Source organism: Macrobrachium nipponense, chromosome 2, assembly GCF_015104395.2.
Source record: "Macrobrachium nipponense isolate FS-2020 chromosome 2, ASM1510439v2, whole genome shotgun sequence".
NCBI classification, from domain to species: Eukaryota; Metazoa; Arthropoda; class Malacostraca; order Decapoda; family Palaemonidae; genus Macrobrachium; species Macrobrachium nipponense.
In genome coordinates this window covers 85,133,968-85,152,023 of record NC_087201.1, presented here as the reverse complement: position 1 = coordinate 85,152,023, position 18,056 = coordinate 85,133,968, and the positions used below count along the sequence as shown (strand labels likewise).

Below are 18,056 nucleotides of genomic sequence, written 5' to 3'. Positions count from 1 at the left end.
GTATATCGCTATTCAGGATTGGTGATTAAAACTTTGTTAACTTGAGTTAATTGGGTGTAAAAGGTACAGACAGTATTTCAGAACAATTTTTTAAGTTTTCTGCTGAGGACGAGCAGACGAAAATGATTTTAATAAAGGTACCGAAGAGACATTATTAATCCCAAGTGTATATTAGGTGTTTGTCTTAGTAACGTTAGCGCCGCATTTCTTCACAACCCTATATTTCTTCTATGGTAAATACTCTGATTCTTTTCTTCCGAGGCAACATTTTGTATGACTCATTCTAGAACTTGGTCCTTATTGCCCTCTTTTGCATGACTGTGAACTGAGGGTGTCATTGAAGACGGATAGTAAGAGAAGGTAATAATGCTTTAGGGCGTATGAAACGGAACGAACGCAGATGGGCCAAAAATAACAAGTAAATATCAGTTTATTTTACGCTATTTTACTGTTGAACAGTTTTATAATATAAATTAATCACTCGTGTATTCTTTTATCTAAAGCTGAGAAGTAGACGCTAGTAAGTCATTAGTAGTCATAAATGTTCATTTATATTAGACTTCTAACATGTAATAAGCTCGTTGTTCCGCCTATTAATAAATTAACGAAACGGACGTAGACTGACAACATATGCATTGCCTTGCATTCAAGAATAAATCTGGCTTTTCCACTTTGCAGGCGAAACCTAAATTATAGGATCTCATTTTTCCACTTCAGTGAAAATCGTCACGTCCGGCTGTGTCCATCGCTTGAGTCCTTCTGATCTTTGGTGATGATGATCATCTTTTTTTATATCATTGTAGTAGTTATGTGATTGGTTTTTTATTATACAGTATGTTTTAGTGTATTAAGTGTGAAATCAATTTTAATGAACGGTAATTGTTTTGTTTATTTGATGATACAATATGTTGTAGTTTATTGATAATACAATATGTTGTAGTTTATTAAGCGTCGAATCAGTTTTGATAAACGGTAACATGCTTATCGGCGAAAAATTGAAGCAAAACAATTCTCAGTACTCGTATGCCGCCGTCATTATCTGTTGATTATAACAACAAATCTGCCTAAAGAGAGATATCATGACTTGAAATACGATGGCTTTCATGCCCCGTTAAAATGGCTATCATTTTTGCAGTGGCAAATAAATCCCTCCTAAAGCCGATATGAAAACTGAGATGAGTCCTTGGAACTCATTTTTATTATTGACTCTCTCTCTCTCTCTCTCTCTCTCTCTCTCTCTCTCTCTCTCTCTCTCTCTCTCTCTCTCTCTCATCGCCGATCATTGCCCCAGTTTTATTTCTTTGATACCTCGTTTTCATATCTGAAGGCTATTTGATTCCTTCTTCCATGTATTGCTGCGTTCTCATATCTGCTTGTGTAATGAGGTAGATTCCCATCTTAACATTGTATGTTATTTACTCCTCATACTCGTAAGTGATACACTTTGGTAGTCATGATTTTGTCGCCGTGTGAATGAGTTCATCCTTATCTCCAGGTACTGCTTCGTTCTCATTGTATCTTTATCCTTATCACCATGCATTATTTCATTTATACCCTTTCTGTATTACTTCACATCTTTCTTTGCCTTTAACGGTATTGTCCACATCTGCACATCAGTTATTTCCAATCATTTCCTTTCCTGTCACTGATTCCCATCGGTGTATTTCTTTCTCCTTCTCTTATGTCTTCGCGTTATATCTCTGCTTACGACTCTCTTATTCTCCTCTCTTCATTCTATCAATCTACTACCTCGTTCTCTTTTGTATTTTACTTCACTCCCACCTCCAGAGAGGCGTATTGATCGGTTGACGCAAGTCCTCCATTGAGGAGATCGCAAATAGGATTGAAAACGATTGCAAACTCCGCTCGTTAATGACATTTGGGAAAGAAACGGAAGACCAGGAATCCGTTTCATTCGATAGTCTAGTTTATTAGCGGAAAATCAGAACTAAAAATTCTGTTTGGTCTGCCAGCGTTTTTAGTTTTTTTTTTTTTTTTTTTTTTTTTTTTTTTTTTTTTTTTTTTTTTTTTTTTTTTTTTTTTTTTTTTTTTTTTTTTTTTTTTTTTGGGGGGGATGGTCTTATTCGGCAATGATAAAATTGTATAATTGATCACCTGAGATTATTTCCATACCTGTCAAGGTTCAGCAGAATTTCCTTTCATTATTCTGGAACTTTTTTTCACCTTCCCTCGCTTCCTCTCCTCAGTCTGCTGCAGTAGCGCCAAACATGGTAGAGTCCGCTTTGAATTGACACGATTCATCTTTCAAACTTAGTTTCTTCACCTGTGGTATTTCTTAATTCACGTATAAACACCACTCACAACCTTAAGGAAAGAAGTTTTATAAGTAAATATTTATGTATACATTTATATATAAATATTTATATAGGATCCATGCAAAATTTCCCAGTACTTAAAATCGTAACGTTTTTCATTCATTTCAGACGAAATTTTAGTGCCACTACTTTTGGTAAAACAATACTTTAGGATTAGCAAGAAGTGGAACAATTAAGATAGATTTTGTCGCCTTTCTTCGCGATATAATCTGACTCCTGGGTATAGTCATGTTTCGATGATTTATGACGACCCCGAATACACAGTGAAGATTTATGATGAATTATGTACTGATGAATCATGATAATTAACCTCTTTCGTTTTCTTTTACGCTCCTTGTGCTTCGTGTGCCATTGATTTTCTACGCAGACGTGACATTTTAACAAACGAGAATAGGTCATGTCTCACCATGACATTTACCAAGGAAGAGCTGTTATTCCTCATTCGCTTCCCCCTTCTAGTCGCTTTCTTTCACTACCCCCCAAACCTTACCTCATCTCCCCATCCCGCTTCCTCTCTCCCTCTCTCCTTTTTCATCGTAAATAGTGGCCAGGTACGGTGGAGTTACGAAGTGACCTTTGCATTTTACATCAGCATTGACTTTTCATTCTCTCTCTCACTCTCTCTCTCTCTCTCTCTCTCTCTCTCTCTCTCTCTCTCTCTCTCTCTCAAGGACTACAATCTCTTTGACTATCCATTTACCCACATATCTCCCGAGAACCATACTCTCTCTCTCTCTCTCTCTCTCTCTCTCTCTCTCTCTCTCTCTCTCTCAATTCTGATATAGTAACCTTGAAGCAGCCTCCCCGGAAGAATCATTCCCAAAGCCATCATTAGATTAGGTTCTTCAGGAGATTATCATCAGCAATTTTTTTGTGTTTTGTGGTTATTGCATTATCGTTCCCCTTTTTTCTTTTCTCCTTTGTTTTTCATTTGCTGTTTGCGCTTGTATTTGTGTATGATTTGCCTGGTTTTTCTCCTCTTCATCTTTGACTGTGAACAGAATCCTCTTCTCCGTTGTTCAATAGATTTCATATTTCCGCCTTCCTTAATCTCATTGTTTCGTAATTTTTCTCTTATTGTGCTTTTTTCTTATTATTCGCGGATGTTGTCGTGTTTCTGCTTTTGACCACTTGTGTTGTCAGTGTTCATATCTCATCTTCATTCTTGTATCTGCAGATAATTCTTGTAATGCTGTGTCATTTAGGTTGTCTTTTCTCTTGCTTTCTGTTTGTACTGTATTGTCATTTATTTTGTCGTCACTATTCCCATTTTCTGTTGGTATCTTATTCTGGTATATGTATTATATTCATGTTTTTATTCATTTTTTGTTCATTTTGGGGGTCTCTTATTTATTTTCCTGTAAAGTACATTTGTTTACTCATTCACATATTATTTACAGGAAAAGTGCCATTTCAAGTGAGATAAAGTGCAAAACATTTTCAATGACTCGAGAGTGACACTCGAGAGCAATTCCTGAGAAATCTGAATATACGTGAATTCTGAGTCTGCCGTTTTTATGTTCGTGTAGACTCTGGGGATTTTTAGAGTAAGTTGTTTTGAAACCCCGCTCTATTGAAGAGGAATAAATATCCGATTAGATAGAAATGATATGTAAAGAACGACTTAGCTGTCGGTATGAAAGGGAACCTTTATCGAGGAGGAAAATCATATCTAGAGAGAGAGAGCAATTTGGTTTATGAAAAGTTGACTGACATGAAGAGTGATGTCAAGAATGTCGGCAAAGTAAAATTGATTTCATAGGAAATACTGAATTGTCTAGGGACAGTGAGGATAAGCTGCAGATACTCGTGGCAGTGTTTCGAGTGCTTTAACAAAGTGGAGAGGGTTACTAGCAAATTTAAAAAATGGTAAGATTAACCAAACAAAAACTTCTTTCAGTTTTCTTCTGAAGATTGAAAAAGAAACCCACAAAATCACTTTGTAACTTGTTTACTTCTAAGTATTAATGTAAATACTTTGAAGTAAACAAGTTACAAAATGATTTTGTGGGTTTCTTTTTCAATGGTAAGATTATGATTGCAAACGGAAACAAGGGAGGTAAAGTGGTGGCTATTCATATTGACGATAGCAGACTTCGAGCAGTTGTTTTGTATTGGTTTTTGGAAGTCAGTGTAATTGCTGAGAGTATAGTTCAAGAATCTGTGAGTGGCAGATTAGATGAAAGACAGGGAAGGTAAAGGGGGTTTGCAAAAGATTGAGCGGAGACTGGGATTGTCTGTGGCAGCCAAGGGTGAAATGTTTAAAGCGATTGTTAAGCCAAGTATCCCCTTGTAGTAAGTGACGAGTGGATGCTGAATACGAATAACTGAAAAAATGAAGCTAACAAGGGGATTTGTTTATGTAGTATATGCGGTGCAAGGGAAACTGAAAAGGCAAGAAATGAGGAGAAATGTGGAAGAAGTGGTAAATAACGAGGATAGAAAGGAGGGGTGTGGGTTATAGATTACAGCGTTTCATTCGATGGTTATTATTTGAAGAAGTACTTGGTAGATGGAATAAAAAAGGTGTTGGAATTAAAGGACCTTACAATCCATGAAGCACGGGTTTGCTTATATTTAATAACGGCAAATGTTGCAGTTTTTGTGAAGGTGTTTCACACCTTACTGATATCCCAGTGTGTCAGTATACAACGCGGCTAATGGTATAATAGTTTTCAGCACAGCTGGTTCATCCACGGTTCACCAATTGAGATATAAATCTGATGGTGTCTGTGGTGTATTCTCCCTCTGCAACTACGCCTTTCGTGGAAAAGCGGCTTAAGATTAAAATGTATAAGATACGTATGGGTCGTATTTATGTAGCCTGAAGTGAAAAATTGTCGTATTGTCTTGAAACGAATTGTGAACTCACTTTTATGTTGCCCCCAGGCGAAACTCCCGTTGTAACAGGAAACATGTTGCAGGAGCGACTCTTTCTTCGATTGATCCGAACAGTGTGGTAGATAAACCGAAGGAAGGCGTCTTTCTCATAAAGTCTGCTGCCTCGGTGTGTGTGTGTGTGTGTGAGTGTGTGTGTTTGGATGTGAGAGAGAGAGAGAGAGAGTAGATCGAGAGAGAGAGCGTCTTTCTCATAAAGTCTGCTGCCTCGGTGTGTGTTTGGGAGAGAGAGAGAGAGAGAGAGAGAGAGAGAGAGAGAGAGAGCAACAATATTCTTATGGAAGCAGTTTAGGAAATGGAGCTGCTTTGAAAGTGAAAAAAAAAATCATCTCAAGAAGGAGAAGAGAGCTAGGAAATGGTCCAAGTTGTGATTTAACACGTGATTGGTATTATTAATAGATTAATTTAAAACTTATAACGTACCACTCTCCTTTGACGGCCGCTTAAACCGTCCCTTTTCGAACATGATGTCTTTGCAAACTGCTTCAGGTAAGATATTGCCCCAAAATGGTCGAGGTCCGTCTTTTCTTGGTCCTTGTTCATTATTATCCCACCTTAATCCTCTTCATGGTCAACAACCGAATACACGTAATATCCAGAATGGGAAACATTGTGGACCGACTGCCTTTGTTGAATTTCACTCGAGCATTGTTCCTGCGTCGAGAGTTTTGTTGGCTACTGCTTTTGTGTTTCGAGTTTTGGAGGCGAACGTCTCTCTCTCTCTCTCTCTCTCTCTCTCTCTCTCTCTCTCTCTCTCTCTCTCTCTCTCTCTTTTCGTCATCAATTTATCGTCATTCAAGTTTGGTAATGGTGACGAGGTGATTTGGGTGACGGTGAAGGAAGTCTCTCTCTCTCTCTCTCTCTCTCTCAGTAAGTTTGTGTGCGTGAGCGTGTTTTATCTTTTATGGCCGCAGAGTTCAATTTTTTTCTACGTGTACAGGCGTTATTAAATATTAAAGATAAATTTCATACAAACGCATTATTCAGACTTATACTTAAATGGAGATGAGGTAGTTTTCCATCCCCCTATCATGTTTTCACCACCCGGCCCCACCCCATCCCCAGGGACCCCTCAGAGACTACCCCTCCTCCCTCCCAGTCCCCACACCTGATTCATCCCGTACGGATCGCAAAATGCAACTTTATAGCTTAGGAAATCCACAGCGAAACCAATCCTAATGGATCAAGGAAGACAGTGATTTAATGCTGCTGCTTAGGGCGAAATCCTTATCAAATAACATTTCATCCTGGAATTTATGGGAGAGGTTCTAGGTGCAGTGGGTGGCGGTCAAGATTTACGCTCTAATTTATGGTTACATGACGTGTAATCCGGTAAGAAAATATCTTATTAGTCGTGGTTGACTGGCTTTTCTCTGGGGAGATAGAACGGGAGGGATATCCGGTCGAAAAATGATTTGTTGCCGACTCAGCCGTAAAGGATAGTCGAAGCAGCTTGGAAATGTCTTGAGCACAGAAATGAAAAGTCGATGAGTTTGGGGAAATAGATTTATAAATACGGAACAAGTGAAACGTTTATTCTAGTAAATGAGAAGGAAATGTCGCCATCTACTGGAAAACTATAAAATAAGGAATGCTACCTTTTTTCCCTTAACTTTTATGGTGACAGTTATGATTTTAGATAACTATTTATTTATTGTTATTAGAATTAATGTTGTTTCTACTTCCTCACTGAAGCGCTCCGATCGTCAGTCCAAGATTCCACATGTATGATAAATCTTGGGCAAGATTTTGATACGTCAGATATAATGTTGCTTGGTAGCTTTTTAAAAATCATTCACTTCGAAACAGTTTGAAGTTATTGATGGCTGATGATAGTCTTTTGCATTGAAATGGATAAATCGCACATACATTTTTGTACTTTATTTACATAAACTTTGTGAAGTCCCTCATTAATTAACGATCGAGATGTGGGGCTTGATTCAAGTAGTTGCTTTCTCTCTCTCTCTCTCTCTCTCTCTCTCTCTCTCTCTCTCTCTCTCTCTCTAGACTGTTCTCTTGGTTCTTCATACCTACTCAGGTAATATCTACCTCTCTCTTGATTTCTGTTTTTTGGTTGTACATCCCACCGGACTTCGAAAAAAAGAGGGGGGCCGCCATGGTCATGGCAAGTGCGAACTGCCTGATCTGGTAATTTAGACTCTTTACTGTTTAAGATGAACCTAGCCTTGTTCTGGCACGGGCTCTTGCTCCTGGAGAAGTCGTAAATTTAGGCTCTTCTTGTAGACCCCGTAAATTAATGAATAGATTTTTTTGAACAATGTGTTCAGCGATCGCAAACCTATCCAGAGTTAATTTATGTATTTACCTGTTTATATATATATATATATATATATATATATATATATATATATATATATATATATATATAATTATATGTATATATATATATATATATATGTGTGTGTGTGTGTGTGTGTGTGTGTGTGTATACACGGTATTCAAATATCAAATGCCCATATTCAGAGCACCCGACTTTCCAATTGGATGCTAGAAGCATGGACAACAGAAACAAATTTCTTGGATGTTAGCACCGAATGTAGTTTTGTTATAGTAGAGAAGGATGTTCATTTTGGCGCTGGGAAGAGGCGGAGGGTGTTGTAAGGTATGGGTTGGACAGCTGTAGGTGTAGATGACTGTAATAAAGAAGAAATAATTCAAGAAGTGCCTTTCTCCTTGTATGCTATGCGCGTGACGCAGAGAAATGCTTGAGTGGCACTCGCATGCTTCCAGGAAGATTGTAATCCTAGATTATGTAGAAGGTTCAAGTACTTGAAACTACATGTTCTTTTGTATAAGATGTATGATTTCTGGTCTTAAACGCTCGCAGACGAAATAATAGTTACGGAAAATGCCTAGAGATTTTTAGGCAAGGTTAATTTTGTGTTCTGTAACGGAGATCGGTAGGTTTTTGGTCTTTGATGACGTTATTTCGCGTTTGTTATTCACAGTAAACCCTTCTTTTGGGGTCTGGGATAACCGCTATTCTTCTTTTTCTCTTCATCTTTGAGTTGTTATTGTCACTCTTCATCTTTGAGTTGTTATTGTCACATAATTTTATTTCCCTGAAATCGTCTTAATTGTGAGTCGTGTGGACAAAACATCACAAAGCGTTAATCATAATTTTCTAAAGGAATAATGATCACAAAATTTTAATCATAATTTTGTAAAGGAACAATTCTCCCGTTTCCAGCGTACGTGCGCCGTTCTTGGAATTACGTCTAGTGGCAAGGATAGGGTTACTCTGAATATGCTACGTATTTTTTACCCACCTTTTCTTTCGCCCATTCAAATCTTCGTGCGACCGTGCCGTGCCTGCCCTTAAGCTATACTGTAAGGAAGACAGAAAGCATATCGAGCTAGCGAGGAATCTCTCGTTGTTCCCCCGTTTGGGACCTCCCGGAATTCAAGGGAACCTTTTCTAACTAGACTTTGTAAAAGATTTAACTCCGTCTCTCTCAGGTACCTTATTCTGTTTAGCATTCGGATCAGTATCCCTTCGATCTGATGAAATTGTGATTGCCTCTCCCTCTTGTGAAGCCATCTTTCTGTCTTTTTTTGTAACCTAGAACGATTCATATTCATATTTAGTATTTTCCTGTCATATCTGTTTCTCGTGTCTGCAGAGAGCATGAGCCGTCATTGATAATTATGGTCTGATGATCGAATCCAATTCTCCCTGTATAACTTACAGGGAGAAATTGGATTTTCTCTCTCTCTCTCTCTCTCTCTCTCTCTCTCTCTCTCTTCTCTCTCTCTCTCATAGTGAAAGTACTTTTATCAGTTATTCAGCTATGCTCGTGTTCTTGTTTTTTTCGTAAAGGGGGTTGCTCTCTTATTCTGGCTATCTGTCGTCCCTTTAAATTCGTAGTCTTGTTCGAAGCTGCAGATTTCTCAGACTGACTTCTGTATTTTCTCCGCAGAAACTGAGGAAAGTCTTGATTAAGATCAAAATTCTCATGGTATTTTTAGAGCACTTACCAATCCTTCTTCAGCGAGGGCTCCCTCTCCGGCATCTAGATTTCAGGTTTTGAAGTAACTGCTAACTTTTGTAGTGACGACACGGCAGATACATTATCCCGTACATTATATTAGAGATGATACTGCGCTCTGCTTTATCTCTTTCCTCTTACCTCCTTCTTTTATTCATCCGTGACCTTTCTCAGGCCTCCTCTTCCTCTCAGTCACCTGAGGAGGAAAGCGAAATTCTTCTGATGATGATGTTCACCAGCCTCCTCTTCCTAACTTTTTTCTTTTCTGGACTTTTTCTCTGACATAATCTCCCTCGCATAGTTCTATTCTTTTTTTTTTCTATGTTGATCTGCAGTTCATAGATGCAGAACAGTTGAAATCTTATGTATAACAGGGTACAGTGCTTTTGTGCATCGTAGTCTGACAACTTTTCAAGACATACCCTTCTGATAGCCATGAAAAATATCAGTGTTCATTGATTCGTGTTTATTTTTCGTATTGACATAATTGAATGCTCGGTTCCTCCAGATATTGCTTTTAATAACATCACTAGCTCTTGCGTTTTTGCCCCTATATGACAGACCTTTTAATTAAAATTCTGTTATAAACTCTTTCACATATAATGTTCAAGTCCAACAGTTGCTTTTATTTTAGGAGAGATTCTCTGGTTTTTATGCTTTGTGTCTTGTCCAGCCACCCAGGACTGAGATTCATAAAAACATTCCGTGGGTCAGGCTTATGAAAATATATAAAGGGTGAATAGGGTATACCTTTTAGAGAAAAGATAACCAAGGACAGACTAAATAAAACTAAGTAATAACAAAAAGAAAGCAGTTTCCGATCGTTGCTAATCTCCCCTTATCGGCCTTGAGTTTCCGTATATAAGGAGATTAGTTCCCTACTTCTTCTTCTTTATCTTTCTTGGGTACCGTTCTGTGATATGTTTATGTTGCAACATGCGGTCCTCTGTTTATTGGAGCCTATCCATCCAACACTCGTTCAACACCAAGTTTATTTTGTTTTATTTAATTTTATTTTATTTTATTTATTTATTTGGGCGCTTTAAATGTTGCGCGCCGAATATGTCTGTTAGCAGGTGGAGTTAATAATATTTTTTATCATTGATAATTATTATTATTGTTGTTGTTGTTATGAACAAACGAGGCGCGGCTCAAGAGATTGAAGCGTAAAAGAAAGTTAAACTGATAGTTAAAAGTCTAATAATTCTCGAAAACTCTGTATATACAAATGTATTCAATTCGTGTTTTGAGAAATGGGTTTATATTTTTGTTTTATAGAGACTTATAGTGATTGATAGTGACAATGTGCCTGTACCTATAAAATCTCAAAAGGAAACATGAACGCAATTTTTAAAAATCAGGTAATACACATGAACCCAATGTTTATAAAACAGATAGTACACATGAACCAAGTGTTTGTAAAATAGGTACACGTGAACGCAATGTTAGTAGAATAGATAACATGCGCGAACCAAATGCATCCTTTACTCCTTTGTTAAAGGACTGTTATACAGTGTTGTTGATATGACTACGTAAATCAAATGCTATAATGCATCATATAAACGTGACTGCATACATACTGTGTAGTGAGTGGAGTGCTGAGATGTATAATAATCTTTTGACTTTTCTTTTCCATTTACAGCAAGATCGAGGTGGACTTGATGGCGTCGTCAGCAAGCTCATGTAAGTAGTTCCCTAGAACCTTTTTGATTTCCCTCTCAGTGACGTTGTTTTCATCACACGTTAATGTATCAGAATAGATTGTATCTTTCGGAATTTCTCATCTCTGTGTGTTGCTGCATTTTGTAATCGGAAGTTATGACTTGAGTTCTTCAAATTTGGATATTTCTTTTTTTATGATTGAATTCAGCATCATTAGAATGTTGTAATATTATTTACTTTGTGTCTTCTCAGAGATTTTATGCAGATTTTCTGATTGATCCACACACAAATATATATATATATATATATTTATATATATATATATATAATATAATATATATATATATAGAGATAATAATTATATTATATATATTTATATGTATATATATATTATAATATATATTATATATTATATAATATCTATATATATATATATTATATATGTTATATATATGTGTGTTATATATACATATATATATTATATATGTATATGTGATAGGTATGAATACAGTAGGACCATCAAATCTTATTATGCTCTTATACAGATCTTTCTCTTCTTTGAGTGTACGTGATTATCTCTGCCTGTGGTGGGAACAAGATGCGTGTCCTGCCTCGTTTCCTCTTGTACTCTCTCTTTCTCTGTAATTCTCTTTTTCTTCCACATGGCAGTTCTTCCAATGCTTAACTGCATAAACACACACGCACACACACACTCACACTCACACACAGCACTCACATGAAGTGCGACCACGGCTATGTACTGGGCTCCAGCCATCGCTTCTTTTGTGCTCTGCCTGTGATCACATGAATACGTAATTGTGAGTTCTCACGCCCACAAGCGGGCCGCTTTCAGCCACGCGGAATTTTGATGAAGAAGTATGCACACGCATGCATGTGTCTATTTGTATACGACATTGTGATTTGTACATAAGAATGAAAGGGTGAAATTATATGTTCAGTGGTATGCGTTTTTGTTTGTGTGGGTGCTTCAGTTATGATTTCCTAAGCTGATAATGACAGAAGAGACATTTTCAAGTAAAATCGAAATGTATATAGTAAACAGAACTTAGATGAAAATGCTTAATGTAGGGATCCTTCGTATGCGAGGCAAAGGAAACGTAGGCTGCTTACGCTCACTAAGAATTCAGAGTCGCGAAATGTCATGAAATTAATGAAAGACATAATGTCGAAAAATAGCAATTGCAATGCACCTTCAAGCTTCAAATGCCTGTTTTCTTGCAGTAGTCGTGTGTCTGTGCGTATACATGCGAGTGTGCTTCCTGCAGGTTTCCGTTTGGACATATGTCTGTGTAAACTGATGCATGTGTGGGTATGTGAAGGCACGTGAGCACCGCATACTCAAGTAATGGCTTCTTCACACCACAAGACAGAACAGAATGTCCTTAAATACTCTAATATTTACACAGATATTAAAGAACATATCTTCACCATTTCTTCTAATGCTAATGGGAAAGATTTTTATTAAGACAGGGACTTTTGACATTATAATGATTAATGAACATTTCTCCCATTATTAAAATAAGTACTGTTTATGCATTTCTTAATGTTACCACACATATATAAAATATATGGAAGTATATAATATGTATTTACGGAAAACAAGCACTAATTTATAGGTGAATAGTGTCTTATATATGATATATTTTCACTTGTAAATTGAAAGTAAGGTTAAACAAATACTGAACGTGCTACCAACAGTCATAAATAGCAGCTGCACAGTATACAGATAGACTTGTATTATAAGCTTTGTACCTTTTAAAGTTACGCTTTGGTGGATAGATTCGTATCGTTTAATTATAATGTAATTATAGTCATAATTAGTGGCCTGATCACGTATAATTAAACACATGATTCCTTTTCACTTCTAATCTCACCATTCATAAATATCTGAAGAGCCTCTTTCATGAAATATTTCTAGAGAAACTCTACCTATGAAAATCCCCTATGAGGTAAAAAGGTTGACAGATTTTGCTGCTATCCGCATTCACAACTTTCATTATGTTTATATATATATATATATATAATATATATATATATATATATATATATATATATATATATATATATATGATGCATTACGCTACGTACGTTGATTTGTTTATATATATACAACATATATAATAGTAGTATATGTATATATATAATGTTAAGTATCACATTTCACGTGCCATGTGTGTATATATGCCTCTACAAACATTCATGTATACCACTGTTAAATCTAATGGAAGTAGAAGAAATAATTTATTAAACAAGTCAGTCAATATGCCCTTTAAAGTAAATCAGCCGTCAATCTCCATCGTGCTTGTTTTGTACAGTATATGTTTAATTATATATGCAGATAAATAAGATTACATATACAAGCCCCTATATAATGATCTGTGTATGTATATCATATACTTCTTTCTATATATATATTATCTTTATATTTTATATATGTGCATCAAATTTATGTCTATAGCCATAGCATCCTATACTATAGGTTAAAGTGTCTTGTATATATTTTATATTCCTATGCTACATAAGTCAAGTGTTATTAGATCCTCTAATATAGAAAGCATATCCTTTTCATTTGATTTTTTTTCTTTGAGATTGCTTTCTATTTTGTAATTGTAGCTTTCAACTTAGTTTTTCGTGTTTATGTGTGTGTATACATACATAAATCTGTGCATATATTGTATTATGTATGTGTATATGTATATATATATATATATATATATATATATATATATATATATATATATATAATATATATATATATATATTACTGTACAGGTTTATGTCCACTCTCACTCATGCATAAACGCATTGCTAATTTGTTTTAAATTAACTGGTTATTTTATGTTATTTTTTATTGTAAATACTTATTGCCTTATTTCATTCCTTGAGAGATGCTCTTTTTTCACCATTGACCTTGAAGCCTATCACTTATCACTTTCTGTCTACCATCTGAGAATGTCTATATATATATATATATATATATATATATATATATATATATATATATATATATATATATATATATATATATATATATATATAAATATATATATATATATATATATATATATATATATATATATTTAAAGTGATTGTATTATTCCCTTTTCTCCACCCGAATATCCAGTCACATCTCTCTTTTGATTTTACACTTGGCGGTAGTGTGTTTGAGATCACCTGTATATATTGATTGATAAAAAATAATGCCTGTGTGTCAGTCTCTCTCTCTCCTCTCTCTCTCGCTCACTCTCTCTTTCTCCACTCCTGTACTTCTGACTAGTATTATCAATATTATTGTTATTATTATTATTTGGTTTTATAACAGTTTTAGTAGGATTATTTCCCTGTAATTTTATTATTATTATTATTATTATCATTATTATTATTATTATTATTATTATTATTCTCGGCTGTTGCTGTGTGTGTGTTTTTATTATATACTTATTATATTCTCCTACATGCTCATTCTTGTTCTTTTATATGACTGTCTGCGTTCCCATACAAGGGTCATCCTTGCCAGGTGGGTAGATTAACGGTGGTGGTTCCACGCACGAGAAAAAAAAAAAAAAACAACAACATCACACACTCGCCGAAGCGTAGCATACCAGCAATTTTTTTAACCCTTAACCCTTCACAGCCCGTTTTTCCCCTTCCTGCTGATATTTACCATATCTTATTATTCATTATTGTTATTGTCATTTATTATTATTCCTGTTATTGTTCATGACTCTTGATGTATTTATTTTCCTCTTGTACCTGGAATATGTTCTTCCGTTGACTGTTCTGTTCCTCGTCGGATTTATCTCTGTTATTGCTATTTATACTCTATACTACATCCATCACTCAGTGATTCGTGTTACTTGACAGATTTCTGTGTTTTATATGTAGCGTTTCTTTCATTACAAGAGAGGAAAGAGACATTTTTTGGCAAAAGACTAATCCGACTTTCAGAGAATGACTTTGACCATTATAAAGTAAACATAAGCCACATTCTTCTATAGTCCGGTAAACTATCCCGTTACCCTAATTGGTGTATATATAGTGCTTATTTTATTCAGTCATAGGATGTAGAAGAATTAGTAACTGTAGGATTAGTGTATTGATGAAATATTCAAACAGGTATTTCTCCCTTCAGTGTAATTTAAATGTGAATCCTGACTACATTTTTTTTAATTTTGTATTTAGATTTCCTTTGCTTTGTAAAATTCTTTGGAAACACAAACACAATTATATTTTTTCTTCCTTGATCAGTAATTGTGATATATTACGGAAGACATTAGTTTATTATGTTACTGAAGCTACTAATTACTTTTCATTAGCTGTTTCAAGTGACATTTTTCATGTTTTGGAAGGTGCTTTATATCAAATTCAGTACGCAACAATATGTATTTTTTTTTTTTTAAGTTAAAAAGGGCCGTGAGTTGTTATCGTCAAAATTTCCATAGATGATGAAAATAACTGAATAACTTCTCCAAAAAAACTTACCGTCAGTGAGTGGGATTTTATTTGTCAGTTTTATTCGAGTTTGTTATGACATTTATCCATTTTGTTGTCGTCCATAATCACATAAATCGCTTTCCAATTATGAAATTGATTGACTTTGTTCCTGTTCTTCCATTAATGTTATTACTTTTATTTGTCCATGCACTGAATTCCAAATGATTTTATTCACAGTTATTTGCTAAGATAAAGATCTTAGAGTCATTGTATTTTCCTAGAGGTCATAATTTACATGTGATTTTCCGTGTCCTGGTAATATTTTGTATTTGTAGTATTTTGATGATTTTAGTGGTATATTGCTGAAGAAAATTTACTCCATAGTGTTTCTTATACAATTTAGAATTGTTTACAAAGAATCGTAGGTTTGAATTTAGTTTTTTTTTAATTCTGACATTCATAAATCTTTTAATTTCCTTTTTTAATCAACATTTTTACAAAATAATTCTGGTATATGTTTGCCTCCATTTAATTTTATTAAATTTTTATTTTTAAGTCAGTTTCGCTTCCCCACTACACAAGGGAAAGATACAGTTTTCAGTATTATTGAGACAAATGGATTAGAACTGGAAAAAGATTATTTTGTGACATAGGAGAAATTCCTCTATTCCTTTTCTGTCTTTTCTTGGGCCTTTTGTGCGCCAATCTGTTTCTCTCCCCTTTTTCCTTTTGAGTGTTTTTGGTGCTTATTTTTCTTTTGAGCTTTTGCTTCTGATTGTAATAAGTTCAAACCATAATGTTTGAGTCCTGTTCATCTTTCCACCGACTTTATTTGCTTCCATAATTACTTCATGAATTATATATTTCAATGTGGCTCGTGTAAAGGTCATAGACGATTTGAGCAACTAGTGTATAAAGTAGATAAAAAGAATTAGACGTTAGCTTAAAAGACAATAAGACCTAAACGTGTTTAGAGAGCTTTGTAAAGGAAGCCGAAAGAAGAAGAACTAGACATAAATCCCAGTAGACTTAAATCACCAAAAAATAGCTCTGTTAGAAAATGAAGTCATACATCCTCCTTTGAATTCGGAGACTGATTCAAAGACGTGTTCAATAACTTTTCCTTTTTTTCCTTTAAATTTTCTTTTTATGTGTTTTATTTAATTTCCCACAAGCTACGCTTCGGCACTACGCCCTTAAATCTGGCCTTTTAAATGTAAGAAGTCGTTTCCCCGTAAAACCCGGTTCTATTTTGAAGATGAGGCTGAACCTTTGGGGAGCCCTGAGGAGGGCAGATGTCCACTTTCAGATGCAGCATTTGATGGAACTCAGAAATATATTGAGAATGACTCTTCCTTTGCGTTTTAAAATATTTTTATTTCTAACTGAAGTAGCGTGAAATTTTATCCGTGCCTCGATTCGTCTCGCAATGTTGTCTCGTTGATACTGATGAGAAGATCGTGCTTGATTTCAAAGATGAAGGAATATTGCTTTTTAATATTGTATCGCTTCTGATAGAAAGAGGAATACTGAAATCCATGTGAAGAATTCGCCAGAATTCCTGGTTAGTGCTTTTAGCATTTTTAGCAACATAAGCCAAATATTAGTATCAGTCATTGTCGTTAAGAATGTTTGTGTTTCTGTTTTAATATTTTTCTGCTGCAATGATAGTCATATTCGAATTTTACTTAGTTGTTGAAATGACTGTAATGAAATGAGACATATTGATTTGTTTAAGAAAATATTAATTAATCAATTAAAGTTTGTGTAAGAAATCTTGTTTAAACATCGTGCTGCAGGAAAACAGCTCTCTCTTCTTGACATTGCCGAATACTGTAATATACGACTGAATAAGCCCTTGATGTTCGCATGGCAAAGCCCTTATTGTAAAATCTGAACAGCTGCCTTTCTTAATCCTCAAAGGTTCGACGCCCCAATATATTTTTCAACTTTTTTCCATCTATTTTTGTCTGGGTGTTGGGGAAAGTGTGCGTAAATCTTTGGTCTATGTAGTTCTCTTACACCGCTACCCATCCTCGTGACTGGCGACCAAACCGGGTACACCCCAACTGCCCCAACGCCAGACCTCCGCCCTCTCCCGAATCTTTGGTTCCGAAGGGGGGGCGTATGGACCCGTGCGTCTTGGTCTTTTGGGTTCTGTCCCGGTCTGGACGTCCGGTCCGGGATAGGAGAACGTTGTTCATGTACTTTTAAAAACTTAGACAGTTGGCTGTTGCGCAGTAGTTCTTATTGGGAATGTTTTTTGCTGCTGTAATAAAGAAAACCGTGACGGTGTTTTTATTTGATTTTTTTTATTTACTAAACAGCTGTCTAGCCCAATATATTGCTGGGGAAACGTAGACGGCTCAGTGGTGTGTTAATTGATCATGGACATCGTGACACCTCATACCCTCATATATATAACAGCTCCCCTACCTTTGTTCCATGCCAATACCCCACCTTTACTAGTCGCTATATAAATAGTAGATCTCGTAGGTTACAGTGAATTCAGGGACGAGAGGGTAGGGGACCTTTTCTTCTGCTTGATTTCACTCACTACTCCTCCTCCTCTTCCTACTCCAACTCTAGCTCCTCCTCCTCCTCCTCCTCCTCCTCCTCCTCCTCCTCCTCCTTACTTCTTCATCCTCTCCAACTCCTCTCTCCTCCTCCTCCCCCTCCTCCTCTCTCGCCTCCT

General features: G+C 35.7%; 1 protein-coding gene across 1 annotated transcript in view; it reads left to right on the top strand.

Moving 5' to 3' along the window:
* The window catches only part of LOC135220749 (phorbol ester/diacylglycerol-binding protein unc-13-like), a 1,290,517-nt gene that overhangs the window by 1,121,113 nt on the left and 151,348 nt on the right, over positions 1 to 18,056 (top strand). The window contains 2 exon segments of the mRNA XM_064258201.1: positions 10,887 to 10,927; positions 14,430 to 14,444. Coding sequence (XP_064114271.1) covers positions 10,887 to 10,927; positions 14,430 to 14,444 — 56 coding nt within the window.